This window comes from Capricornis sumatraensis, chromosome 3 (genome assembly GCF_032405125.1).
Source record: "Capricornis sumatraensis isolate serow.1 chromosome 3, serow.2, whole genome shotgun sequence".
Taxonomy (NCBI): Eukaryota; Metazoa; Chordata; class Mammalia; order Artiodactyla; family Bovidae; genus Capricornis; species Capricornis sumatraensis.
The window spans coordinates 49,061,523-49,074,686 of record NC_091071.1 but is presented as its reverse complement, the minus strand read 5'-3'; the positions used below and the strand labels follow the sequence as shown (position 1 = coordinate 49,074,686).

Genomic DNA, 13,164 nt, shown 5'->3' with positions numbered 1-13,164 from the left:
AATTTTTCTGGAAACTAAATGAATAATACATATAAAGTTCTCCTTCATTCACAATATCAAGCAGTGATAAGTCTCATGCTAATCTAGTATCAAACCAAAAAAAAGCAATACAACAGAGGCATGACTAACAGTACCCCAGTATTTCAAGTCACAATCTGCATTCTGAAGGAATCTGTGGCATATGCTTATCAACTCAAAACAGAACGTACTTTTTCTTTTATTTTCAAGTTTCTATGAAAGATTACACACATTTTCCATAGATGTAAACACAAGAAATATCAATACAACAATCCTACATTCCCCTGTAAAAAGTGTGACACGGCTGAAAAATACAAGGGTGCTTACAGGATGAGACATACGAAATCAAGTTTATTTGGTAAATTACACGGATACACATGACAAGTCAGCCTTTTACTGCTTACCTGAAGATCATGATTTTGATGATCATTAAAAAAAAAAAACCCTTCTACTTTCCTAGTTTCTGTTATCTGCTATGGATCCCAACTCGGTAAAGACTACAGGCTACCACACTGTAGACGCAGGACCCACAGTCTTTATGTCTTTAACACCTGTAATCTGGACTTCTCTCCACTATGTGCAAATTTCCTAAGACCTTATAGCTTGATTCCCAAATGAGCAATTTACCCATCTAACAAGATACACGGAATGCTCAGATTCTATTCACCTCAAAAAGGTTTTCTCTGTTATGCTAACAAGAAATTAAAATTAGCTGCACATCATACTCCTTTTACCAAATCCTCTGCCATACAAAATTACACTACAAATTGGTTGGCTCTACTAACACAAAAGCCATTCAAATAATGTTCCTTTTCTAATGTTTTCTACTGTAATAGGCCTCTGAAACAAAGAGGAGGCCTGATCGTCACATTTGTATGGAGCTGAAGCCAGCATCTCTTCCAGTCCTCTCAGTTCGCTGGGCTGTCTATCACACCTCTTTAATAAGAAGACCTGCTTATTTTGCTCATTTGCCACAAATGTCTTTCCTCTGTCCCATTATTTTTTCAATTCTTATTCGCTCAAGTTTGCCTATTAACTATCTTACATTTCTGGACTTGATATACTGCTAACCAACAAATACTTTCTTACTAGCAAAACACATACACAAAAAGATTATACTGTTATCTATAGGAATATGAGCTGGATGCCTGGGACACAGAGATGGGAAGACTTCCTTATTACAAACCCTTCAAATTTTAATAATCTGAACCATGTCAATGTACTGTTTATTTTAATATTATATTTTAAAAATTTTAGCAAAAATGTATTGAGTACCCACAATGTACCTTCACTGATGACAACTATGGTCCACCATTGGACTTCAGCTCTTCTTGGGTGTTTCCCTTCCTAGTAACCCTAAGAGTTTTGATTCATCTTGAGATGCTGTTCTCTAAATTGCAACAAAACATTTCTATTCAAGAGCAAGTCAGACACCTGCTGCAATATATATCCATGGCTAGCTCAGAAAGAATTCTACAGAAAATTGCAACATAAAAGCAATCCAAAAGTACTACCTTACTAAATTTGGATATAATAAATAAACTGGACATTCCAAAATAAAAATAGAAGCAACACACTGATTTTTATCCCAGTTATATATTTTAAACAATGCTTCATTTTCTTTGTCCTATTAAATATATTTGCAGGCTAATTTTTCAAAATTAACTTTTCCAAAAAGTATCAAAACAGAATACTTACCCTGACAACAAATACTGGACATTTTACTTTATTTGTTGATGTTCGGACAAACTTTGTTGTTACTGCATTCATAGGATTATTCAACATCCCAATAGGTGGAACCAGCTACAAAAAAATAAAATTATATTTAAAGAGCTTTTGACATGGTACGGTAATTTCAACATTTAAAGACAAATTCAGGACCATACAGGACAGTATTGTAATATATTAGTCTATAGTAATCAAATGAAGAAAATGAAAGTACAGGAAAGTTAAATGCCTATTATTTATTACTAAATAGACAACAAAATCAGATTTCTCAAATTACTTCTCGAAGTCAACACACTTAAACATATTCATAAAAAGCAAGGTTTAAAATGAACTTCTCTGTTATAAAGACTCTTAGGCAGTGCAACCTTTTGCTGGACATTGCTTTAAGCCCCAAATTAAAAGTTCATCCATCATCAGATTAAAAGAAAAATTTAAATGCAGGTTAAAAAAAAGAACATGGTTTATGCAGCTACACTATCCTTTCAGGAACGTTATTAAAAAAAAATGTAAAAAGAAAAGTCCATGTTTAAATTAGACATCTCATAGTTCCTAGGTCTAAGCAAAGAGGTTTTTATTAAGCTAATATGACATATCTTATACTTACATCATTATAATAACCTGCATCAGGCTGAATTGCTCGCATATCTCTCTGGTCTCTTTGCCATATTCTATTCTGTTAAAAATCAATCAATCAATCAATCATCAATCAATCAATCAATATATAGTCTAATTATACTCAACTTGAAACTTAAGTAAATATTTACAAAATGTAAGCTGTCATCAAATGGGGAGAAAGAAGAATAAAACTTTTTCACCATGTTCTAAAACATAGATAATAGTGTTCATCTTAAGAGATTTCCCCCTTTTCCTACTGACATTGCTTAGAATTTCCTCTCTTTGCTCATATTATGCCCAACCAATCATCCAAGATGCTGCTGACCCCAACACATTCTCATAGACAGACATTCCCAATTCCTTCAAATTCCTCAGCACAAAACAATTCCTGTTATCCTGGTCTTGGTTTTCTTAACTCCTCCCAAACTCTCTCAGTCTAGTTTTTCAACTGAAACATCTGAAAAAGCCTAAGTCTACCTTTACCTCAGAATGAGTATTTTTCTGCTAAGTCCCTGCAACCCAGTAATTAGGCATAGAGGTCTTTTAGCAATCTGTCTCAGGTAATGAAAAGCAGACAAATTTTCTTCATAGGAAGCAAAACAGACCAAAACCCAATTAAAGTGGAGATGGTAATAAAAAAGCAAATCAGAGACTTAGAAAAGGTTAAGATAAATAAAGAACTCACAGGGCAGATCTGTCAAGCTGACCCAGGCTTAGGTAGACCCCTACTCTGCCTTCACACGCCATATTAGTTTCACCCGAGAAGACTGTAGCAACCCTCTAAGTAAACAGAGGCCCTCTCCTTGAGGGCCTTGGAGAGTCCAGAGTACTGGACATGCACCTCACTATTCTGAACACATGCTCTCGCACAAATATCCTTATGCTGGTAATCTCGACATTTTACATGCACTACAAGTTTAATGAGTGCTTTACAATTGGAATAAAAGTACTCTCTTCTGATATATGTTGTGAACCTTTAGAACAAAGTGTATTTTTAAACTAGAGTCTTTAAAATTTTTTGAGATTATTCGTGCATTCAGAGGGAAAAAAAAAACCCACCCAGTACTCTATTTAATTGAGGTTACTGGCCTCATTTGAAATGTTATTTCATCCTCCTAATGCAAAAAACACAGGTATACTCATTACCCTACATTTTAAAACTTTTCTTCTTTTTAAAAAACTGAAGTTTGGTCATCTAAAGCCCATTAACTGAACTTACCTCCAAATACTTAATTACAGATGGATTATAGTCTATGGTTTTTCGGTTTACTGCTTTTCTCATTCGTTTTCCATCAAAGGTAAGCTGCTGCATTGCTTGCTGCTGTGCAAAATCTGGTCGCTTATAAAACAGTTGTCGAGGTGCCTGGTGTTGGAACCTTGGCATATGGAAAAACCGCGGAGGAGAACCAATTTCTGTAGCCATGGCGATGTTTTCGTTCTATGACACCTGGGAAAGGAAAAAGTACTTTCACTACAAGTATGTCAGCACTATAACACTACCAGAAAACATTTTTAAATGAACTTTTTTTTTTACATTCCTATACCTTTTTCTAATATGCACCATTTCTAGCTTTTAGTCAACCTATTTACAAAATGAACTATTTGACTTAATGGCAGAAACCAGTTACAATTTGAAAAAAAGGTCAATTCACAGATTAAGTGCTAGTATTTGTTGTAGGGGTTTCCCTGGTGGTCCAGTGGCTAAGAATCCACTTGCGATGCAGGGCACACTGGCTCAATCCCTGGTCCAGGAAGACGTCATATACCATGGGACGACTAAGCCCGTGAGCCACAACTACTGAGCCCACGCTCGAGCCCAAGGACCACGCCTACTGAGCCCACGTGCTGCAATCACCGAGACCCACCCACCCTAGGGCCCGTGTTCTGCAGCAAGAAGCTCGAGCGCGGCAACCAGGAGAGCCCTGCTCGCCCCAGCTAGAGACAGCGCCTGCAGAGCGACGGGGACCCAGCTCAGCTCCCCAGACAGGGGTGAACAGACGGTTTAATGAGTGTTTGCTGTGAAATTTAGCCTGGTGGAAGGAAACGTCTGTTTTTAAGAGCTTGGGGCAAGTGTATTTGGTACGTGTAGGGTGGCTAAACTGCAGGGGGAAGCTAGGTATAATCACTGAGAACTGTTCACATTTTTAAAATGAAGTTTTCATCACATGTTTGATAATAAAACAGATCATTTTAAGTTTATTGTAAGACCCTCATTTTATACAACAGTCATTAAAAAAAAAGCTTAAGCTTCATTTCTATCCTCTTAAATTTCTTAGGACGAGTATAAAAAGTAGAATCAACTATCTTATTTTATATGAATACTAAAAGTATGTCTATCTAATTTCAGGCTCAAAATAATAACAACCATAGAAACATTTTTTCTCAGTATGTACACCTACATTTCCATACAGGTAATAGTAGGCTAACATCTGAAGAAAAAAAATTTAGGGGCTTAGTTTTTCAACTTTAGAGCTCTCCAATTAAATTTACATTCCAATAATTCAAATGTGCATGAATTAAAAATACATTTCAAGCACAAAATCAATCACATCTGATTTTAAAAATCAGATCATGAAAAATACAAAAAGGGTATTAGCATTTCTGCATTTTTATTACAAAAAGAGCAATGACTATTTTTCTATACTCTTACATTTGCCTTTCTTAATTCAAGACACTAAATTAAGGACCTGAAAATAAATTTGTGATTTCCTCTGGATGAAAATCAGTACTACTTAATACATCCTTGTGTCTCCTGAAACCATCTGATAATGGTAACAAAAAGGAAATGAAGAAGAAAGGTGGGAGTGGGGAGGTTAAGTACTGACTCCCACGATACCAAAAATAAATAGGAACTTCCCTGGAGGTCCAGTAATGTAAGGGACTTGGGTTTACTCCCTGGTCGGGGAACTAAGATCCCATATATCTTGGGGCAACCAATCCCATGTGCAGGAACAAGATATGCCCATGTGTCGAAACGAAGACCCAGCACCAACAGACAAACTTTTGAAATTAAATGAGTTTTTCTTAATTTGAGAAATAAAACATGTTGTTGTGGTTGTTGTTGTTCAGTTGCTAAGTCATGTCCAACTCTTTTCAACTCCATGGACTGCAGCATATGAGGCTTCCCTATCCTTCACTACATTCCAGAGTTTGCTCAAACTCATCCATTGAGTCAGTGATGCCATCCAACCATATCATCCTCTGTTGCCCCTTCTCTTCCGGCCCTCAATCTTTCCTAGCATCAGGGTCATTGCCAGTGAGCTGGCTCTTGAAGTTTTGGAGCTTCAGCATCAGTCTCTCCAAAGAATATCAGGGTTGATTTCTTTTAGGGTTGACTGGTTAGACTAGACTCCTTGCAGTCAGTCCAAAGGTCTCTCAAGAGTCTTCTCTAGCACCACAGTTCAAAAGCATCAATTCTTCAGAATTCAGCCTTCTTTATGGTCCAGCTCTCACATCCATACATGGACTACTGGAAAAACCATAGCTTTGACTATATACACTTTTGTCAGCAAAGTGATTCCTTTGCTTTCTAATTTGCTGTCTAGGTTTGTCATAGCTTTCCTTCTAAGGAGCAAACGTCTTTTAATTTAATTGATGCAGTCATCGTCCACAGTGATTTTTCAAGCCCAAGAAAATAAAATTTGTCACTGCTTCCACTTTTTCCCCTTCTATCTGCCATGAAGTGATGGGACCGGATGCCATGATCTTAGTTTTCTGAATGCTGAGCTTTAAACCAGCATTCTCTCTTTCCTCTTTCAACCTCATCAAGAGGCTCTTCAGTTCCTCTTCACTTTATGCCATTAGAGTTGCTGGGAGAAACAGCAACAGCCTCAGATAAGCAGATAATACCACTCTAAATATGAGGCTGTTGGTATTTCTCCCAGCAATCTTGATTCCAGCTTGAAAGTCATCCAGCCTGGCATTTTGCATGCTGTACTCTTCAGAGAAATTAAATAAACAGGGTGACAATACACAGCCTTCACATACTCCTTTCCCAGTCTTGAACCAATTCACTGTTCCATGTCCAGTTTTAACTGTTGCTTCTTGACTGGCATATAGGTTTCTCAGGAGATAGGTATGGTGGTCTGATATTCCAATTTCTTTGGAATTTTCCACAGATTGTTGTGTCCCACAAAGTCAAAAGCTCTAGTGCAGTTAATGAAGCAGAAGTCAATATTTTTCTGGAATTCTCTTGCTTTCTCTATGATCCAACAAATGTAGGCAATTTGAACTCTGGCTCCTCTGACTTTTCTAAACCCAGTTTGCACACCTTAAGTTCTTGGTTCACGTACTGCTAAGGCCTAGCTTGAAGGCTTTTGAGCACTACCTTGCTAGCATGTGAAATGAGTGCAACTGTACGGTTGTCTGAATATTCTTTGGCACTGTCTTTCTTTGGGACTGAAATGCGAACTGATCTTTTCCAGTTCTGTGGCCACTGCTGAGTTTTCCAAATTTGCTGGCATATTGAGTGCAGCACTTTAACAGCAAACCTTTGAGGATTTTAATTAAACAGCTCAGCTGGAATTCCATCATCTCCACTAGCTTTGTTCATGGTAAAATAATAAAACATAAATGTAGTATTATTTCCACTACTCTGGAACAATTCCAGAAGACCCTAACAAATGTTAATTTGTAATGAGCTGAGACAGGGCTTCCCTGGTGACTCAATGGTAAAGAATTCGCCTCTAAATGCAAGAGATGCAGGTTGGATTCCCTGACTTGGGAAGATCCCCTGGAGAAGGAAATGGCAACCCACTCCAGTATTTTTACCTGAGAAATCCCAAGGAAAGAGGAGCCTGGCGCACTATAACCCATGGGGTCACAAAGAGTCGGACACAACTTAGCAACTAAAGACAACAGTGCAATGAGTACCATTCTGTCTCTCTTTTCAAGCTGTGTATGTATGAATTAAACAGACTGCAACTGCCTCAATAGAGCTGGTGAGGGAAATCTGTTTATTCAGCTATCCCACGAATCCAATTAAGTTTCAGCATCCAGACTTCAACTGAAGGCTTTAATTTCGATGCCTCTGTCAATAATTCTAAAAGAATGCAGCTTTGGTAAGTATACTTTTAAATTACTATTTTTTCACTTTATAATCATCAAATTTCTAATTTTATTAAAATAAAATTATCTTAATATTCTAGTTTCTATTATTTCTATCAAATGAGAATAAAGTTTTTACACATATGAAAAGAGGCTTAATTATTCAGCCAAAAAAAAAAGGGAATGAAGTGCTGACATATGCTACAACATGGATAACTCTCAAAACCACTACATAAACAAAAGAAGCCAAAGATAAAAGGTCACATAATATATGCCTTCAGTTCAGTTCAGTTCAGTTCAGGTGCTCAGTCGTGTCCGACTCTTTGCAACCCCATGAATCGCAGCACGCCAGGCCTCCCTGTCCATCACCAACTCCCGGAGTCCACTCAGATTCACGTCCATCGAGTCAGTGATGCCATCCAGCCATCTCATCCTCTGCCGTCCCCTTCTCCCCCTGCCCCCAATCCCTCCCAGCATCAGAGTCTTTTCCAATGAGTCAACTCTTTGCATGAGGTGGCCAAAGTACTGGAGTTTCAGCTTTAGCATCAGTCCTTCCAAAGAAATCCCAGGGCTGATCTCCTTCAGAATGGACTGGTTGAATCTCCTTGCAGTCCAAGGGACTCTCAAGAGTCTTCTCCAACACCACATTTCAAAGGCATCAGTTCTTCGGCGCTCAGCCTTCTTCACAGTCCAACTCTCACATCCATACATAACTATTGAAAAAACCATAGCCTTGACTAGACGGACCTTAGTCGGCAAAGTAATGTCTCTGCTTTTGAATATGCTATCTAGGGTGGTCATAACTTTTCTTCCAAGGAGTAAGCGTCTTTCAATTTCATGGCTGCAATTACCATCTGCAGTGATTTTGGAGCCCAAAACAATAAAGTCTGACACTGTTTCCACCGTTTCCCCATCTATTTGCCATGAAGTGATGGGACTGGATGCCATGATCTTCGTTTTCTGAATGTTGAGCGTTAGGCCAACTTTTTCACTCTCCTCTTTCACTTTCATCAAGAGGCTTTTTAGTTCCTCTTCACTTTCTGCCGTAAGGGTGGTGTCATCTGCATGTCTGAGGTTATTGATATTTCTCCCAGCAATATATGCCTTCATGTATACTCAAATCCAGAAAAGGTTAACACACAGTGACAAAAGTGCATTAGTGGTTGGCAGGCAAAGGGAAGAATGGGAATGGAGCTTCCTTTGATGATGATGGAAATATCTGGAACCAGGCAGAGGTGGCAGTTGCACAACACTGAGAATACACTGAGTAGCACTGAATTGGACACTACAACGGTTAGGACAGCGAATTTTATGTTATATGACTTTTACCTCACTTAAAAAATAGGGGTTTAGTCCACTGGAAAAAAATTTCATATGGAGTAAAGGGAACACTGGCAGGCTACAGACCATGGAGTCACAGGAGTCAGATCCAGCTTCATGATTAAGCACCGCCACAGATGAAGCGGCTACAGGAAGCTGACGGTATTAAGGTGGGTGATGGGCACACAGATATAAAGCACTAACCAAGAGTCAAACCTACGATCTACTGTACAAAGATGAGAAAATATTTGAAGTCAATGCTGAAGTCAAATGCAAGCCAAACCTAGGATCTACTACAAATATGAGAAAATTTTGAAGTCAATGCTGAAGTCAAATGCAAGCCAATCAATATGTTGTTACTAACACTTTTAAATAATTCACTTGTTAAAGCTAGAAAAAAAATACTACTCTTTCATTTAAGGCATCACAGGTACTTAAGATCCATGCTTCCAATTCAGGGGGCCCAGGTTCCATACTTCGCTGGGGAACTAAGACCCCACATGCCACGAGGTATGTCAAAAACAAGACTAAACAAAACACAGTTCAGCTCAGTTACTCAGTCGTGTCCAATTCTTTGCGAATCCATGGACAAATAGACATAAAGCTTTCCAAAAGATTTTGCAGAGGGTGGGAGAAAATATATTTCCATTTACTGATCTGTTGATAAAACTTGTTCAGAAAAAAAAAAGGCCTTTCACTTTTCCGTGAATGGTCAAGTACCACTTGTGTTCTAGAAAGAAAGGTCCAGCATGAAGAAAGAGAGAAAAAAAAAAGTATATTCCAAATCAAAATCCAGCCCTAAAATAAAACATAAACAAACTTCCTGACAATACAGTAATCAATCTTTATAAATGTCTTAACACACATCAGAATCACTTCATGCAAACGACTATAACTTGTCCAAAGTCAAAAACAAAGCCATTTAGTGGTTGCTATGAGCTGAGGTGTGTCCTCACAAATTCCTATGTGAAGTCCTAATCTCCAATACCTCAGAATATGACTGTATTTGGAGATAAAGCTCTGATTCTTATGACTAGCACCCTAATCAGAAGAGGAGATTATGACACAGACATGCACAGAAGGAGAGCCATGTGAAAACAAGGGAAGACAACAGCCATCTACAAGTCAAGTCAAGAAGAGAGGTCTCAGGAGAAACTAACCCCCTGCTCACATCTTAATCTTTAGACTTCTAACTTGCAAAACTGTGCGAAAATTGTTTTCTGTTTAAGCCACCCAGTCTATGGCACTTTGTCCTGGCAACCCAAGCAGATTAACACAGAGGCAGAGCAAAGCACCTAGACCTGCTGATCCTCCTTCAACATGGGTTGCCAAAAGATGCCTACAATAATGATATAACAGCTCTCTTTGATTGCAACAGCAGAAAACGTGATACATGAGGTTAAAACTGAGTGGCCCAGAAAGAAAGAACCGTCAATCAAATTACTGAAACTATGCTTTCCAAGCTTCACTCAGGAGACTGTAATTCAAGGAACCATATAAATAACAAAATACAAAAAAAGAAGAGCTTTACCCTTCATAAAAATAATTACTGTAATTTCTACTCATTGCACTATTCACATTTGAGCTACACTAACAGAAACAACAAATTTAAACTAGTAGTCAGGGTCGTCCCCAAAGCGTATTTATCTCATATCTGAGGTGGAGCATGAGGGAGAGATAGAGGAAATGGGGTAGGGGGAAGGAGGCTGCAGGCAAGACAGAAACTGAGGTAGAATGAGAACAAGAAACTTGTGTATGATTATTTAAATACATACCAACAATAGAACCAAACTGCTTAGGAAAAAAAAACTCCACCTGAAACACTGAATTCCTCGTCTTTCTCATACACACTAACCTTCAAAATTTCAAGGAATCGGCACAATTTTACCAAGTGCCTACTTTTTATTGTACCTTGCATCAGGTACAACATATTGTTCTGATCCAACGAATATCACTCCTAAGTTCACAGAACAGATTTCATACTTTGTGGTGTCTGGTCCCCACCTCTAGTTTTGGCAAATACAAAGAATCCTGAATCCACAAAAGTAAGCAGCTTCAAGCTTTCTCCAAAATTAGGCAAGTCATGCAACTTCTCTGCATCTGTTTTCTCAACCTGGACAACAAGTTTAACGTAGATAACTCCAAAGATACTTTTTGCTCAAAGATATTATTTTGTATGAAATATATTATTCCTTTAGCCAATGTACTTGATTAGTCTGTGAACAAACTGGAATACCCAGACTTAGTTCTCAAATGCTTGTGCATGCAAATCCATACAAGCATTCTAATTCTGCTTCTTGTCCCAACTATTACAAAATAACCTCTTTTATAATCTTAGTCATCTGATATTACCAAGATTACAGATGAAGATAGGGAAAACAAACAAATGTTCCCTTTTTTTGGCCACACTGCACAGCATGCAGGATCGTAGTTCCCTGACCAGTGACTGAACCATGCCTCTTTCACTGGAAGGCAAAGTCTTAACCACTGGACTGCCAAGGAAGTCCCTACACAAATGCTTTTCTTAAAGAAGTCATTGCAAGTTTCACGCTGAATTGTGCGAAACAATAACTCATTTCACTGAGACTAACGTCTGATTAAAGTAATAAAAACTATAAAAAATGTAAAAATAAAAACTGTATAAACAAAACCATTATCTGAAAGGATATATGCACCCCAATGTTCATTACAGCACTGTTTATAATAGCCAAGACGTGGTAGCAACCTAAATATCCATCAACAGAGAAACAGATAAAGAAAATGTGCCACACAGACAATGGAGTATTACTCACCCATTATCAAGAATGAAATAATGCCATTTGCAGCAACATGGATGGTCAAGTGGGCCTTAGGAAGCATCACTATGAACAAAGCTCATGGAGGTGATGGAATTCCAGCTGAGCTATTTCAAATCCTAAAAGATGATGCTGTGGAAGTGCTGCACTAGATATGCCAGCAAATTTAGAAAACTCAGCAGTGGCCACAGGACTGGCCCCCATCCACCCCCAAAGAAAGGCAATGACAAAGAAAGCTCAAACTACCACACAACTGCACTCATTTCACACTCTAGTAAAGTGTGCCCAAATTCCCCAAGCCAGGCTTCAACAGTACGTGAACCGAGAACTTCCAGATGTCCAAGCTGGATTTAGAAAAGGCAGAAGAACCAGGTATCAAATTGCCAACATCCATTGGATCATTGAAAAAGCAAGAGAGTTTCAGAAAAACATCTGCTTCACTGACTACACCATAGCCTTTGACTGTTATTTATTGTTATTATTCCACAATAAACCATGGAAAATTCTTCAAGAGATAGGAATGAATACCAGACCACCTGACCTGCCTCTTGAGAAATCTGTATGCAGGTTAACAAGCAACAGTTAGAACTGGACATGGAAGAACAGACTGGTTCCAAATCAGGAAAGGAGTACATCAAAGCTGTATATTGTCACCCTGCTTATTTAACTTATATGCAGAGTACATCATGGGAAATGCTGGACTGGATGAAGCAAAAGCTGAAATCAAGCTTGCTGGGAGAAATATCAATAACCTCAGATATGCAGATGACACCACCCTTATGGCAAAAAGCAATGAACTAAAGAGCCTCTTGATGAAAGTGAAAGAGGACAGTGAAAAAGTTGGCTTAAAACTCAACATTCAGAAAACTAAGGCCATGATGGCATCTGGTCCTATCACTTCATGGGAAATAGATGGGGAAACAGTGGCTGACTTTATTTTGGGAGGCTCCAAAATCACTGCAGATGGTGACTGAAGCCATGAAATTAAAAGATGTTTACTCGTTGGAAGGAAAGTTATGACCAACCTAAACAGCTTATTAAAAGAGCAGAGACATTTCTTTGCCAACAAAAGTCCATCTAGTCAAAGCTATGGTTTTTCCAATAGTCATGTATGGATGTGAGAGCTGGACTATAGAGAAAGCTGAGCACCAAAGAATTGATGCTTTTGAACTGCGGTGTTGGAGAAGACCCTTGAGAGTCCCTTGGACTGCAAGGAGATCCAACCAGTCCATCCTAAAGGAGATCAGTCCTGAATATTCACTGGAAGGACCGAGGCTGAAGCTGAAACTCCTATACTTTGGCCACTTGATGAGAAGAACTGACTCATCTGAAAAGACCCTGATGCTGGGAAAGATTGAAGGCAGAAGAAGGGGACGATAGAGGATGAGATGGTTGGATGGCATCACTGACTCAACAGGCATGAGTCTGAGTATACTCCAGGAGTTGGTGATGGACAGGGAAGCCTGGCATGCAGCAGTCCATGGGGTCGCAGAGAGTCAGACACGACTGAGCAACTAAACTGAGCGACTAAACTGAACTGAACTGTCACAGAACTTGGAGTTTTCTACAGTGGTTAAAAAAAAAAAAAGACCAATAATAAAAATGAACATTGTATTCTCTCTTGGATGTCCAATCATTGATA

The 13,164-nt window shown here is 38.6% G+C and overlaps 1 protein-coding gene across 1 annotated transcript in view; it reads right to left on the bottom strand.

The window, feature by feature from the left end:
- Nucleotides 1-13,164, bottom strand: part of WDR33 (WD repeat domain 33) — a 114,148-nt gene that overhangs the window by 57,770 nt on the left and 43,214 nt on the right. The window contains exons 2-4 of the mRNA XM_068967146.1: nucleotides 3,581-3,808; nucleotides 2,351-2,419; nucleotides 1,717-1,821 (exon numbers count right to left, since the gene is read on the bottom strand). Of these exons, the coding sequence (XP_068823247.1) occupies nucleotides 1,717-1,821; nucleotides 2,351-2,419; nucleotides 3,581-3,784 (378 nt within the window). The 5' untranslated portion in view covers nucleotides 3,785-3,808. The remainder of the gene's footprint in view (nucleotides 1-1,716; nucleotides 1,822-2,350; nucleotides 2,420-3,580; nucleotides 3,809-13,164) is intronic.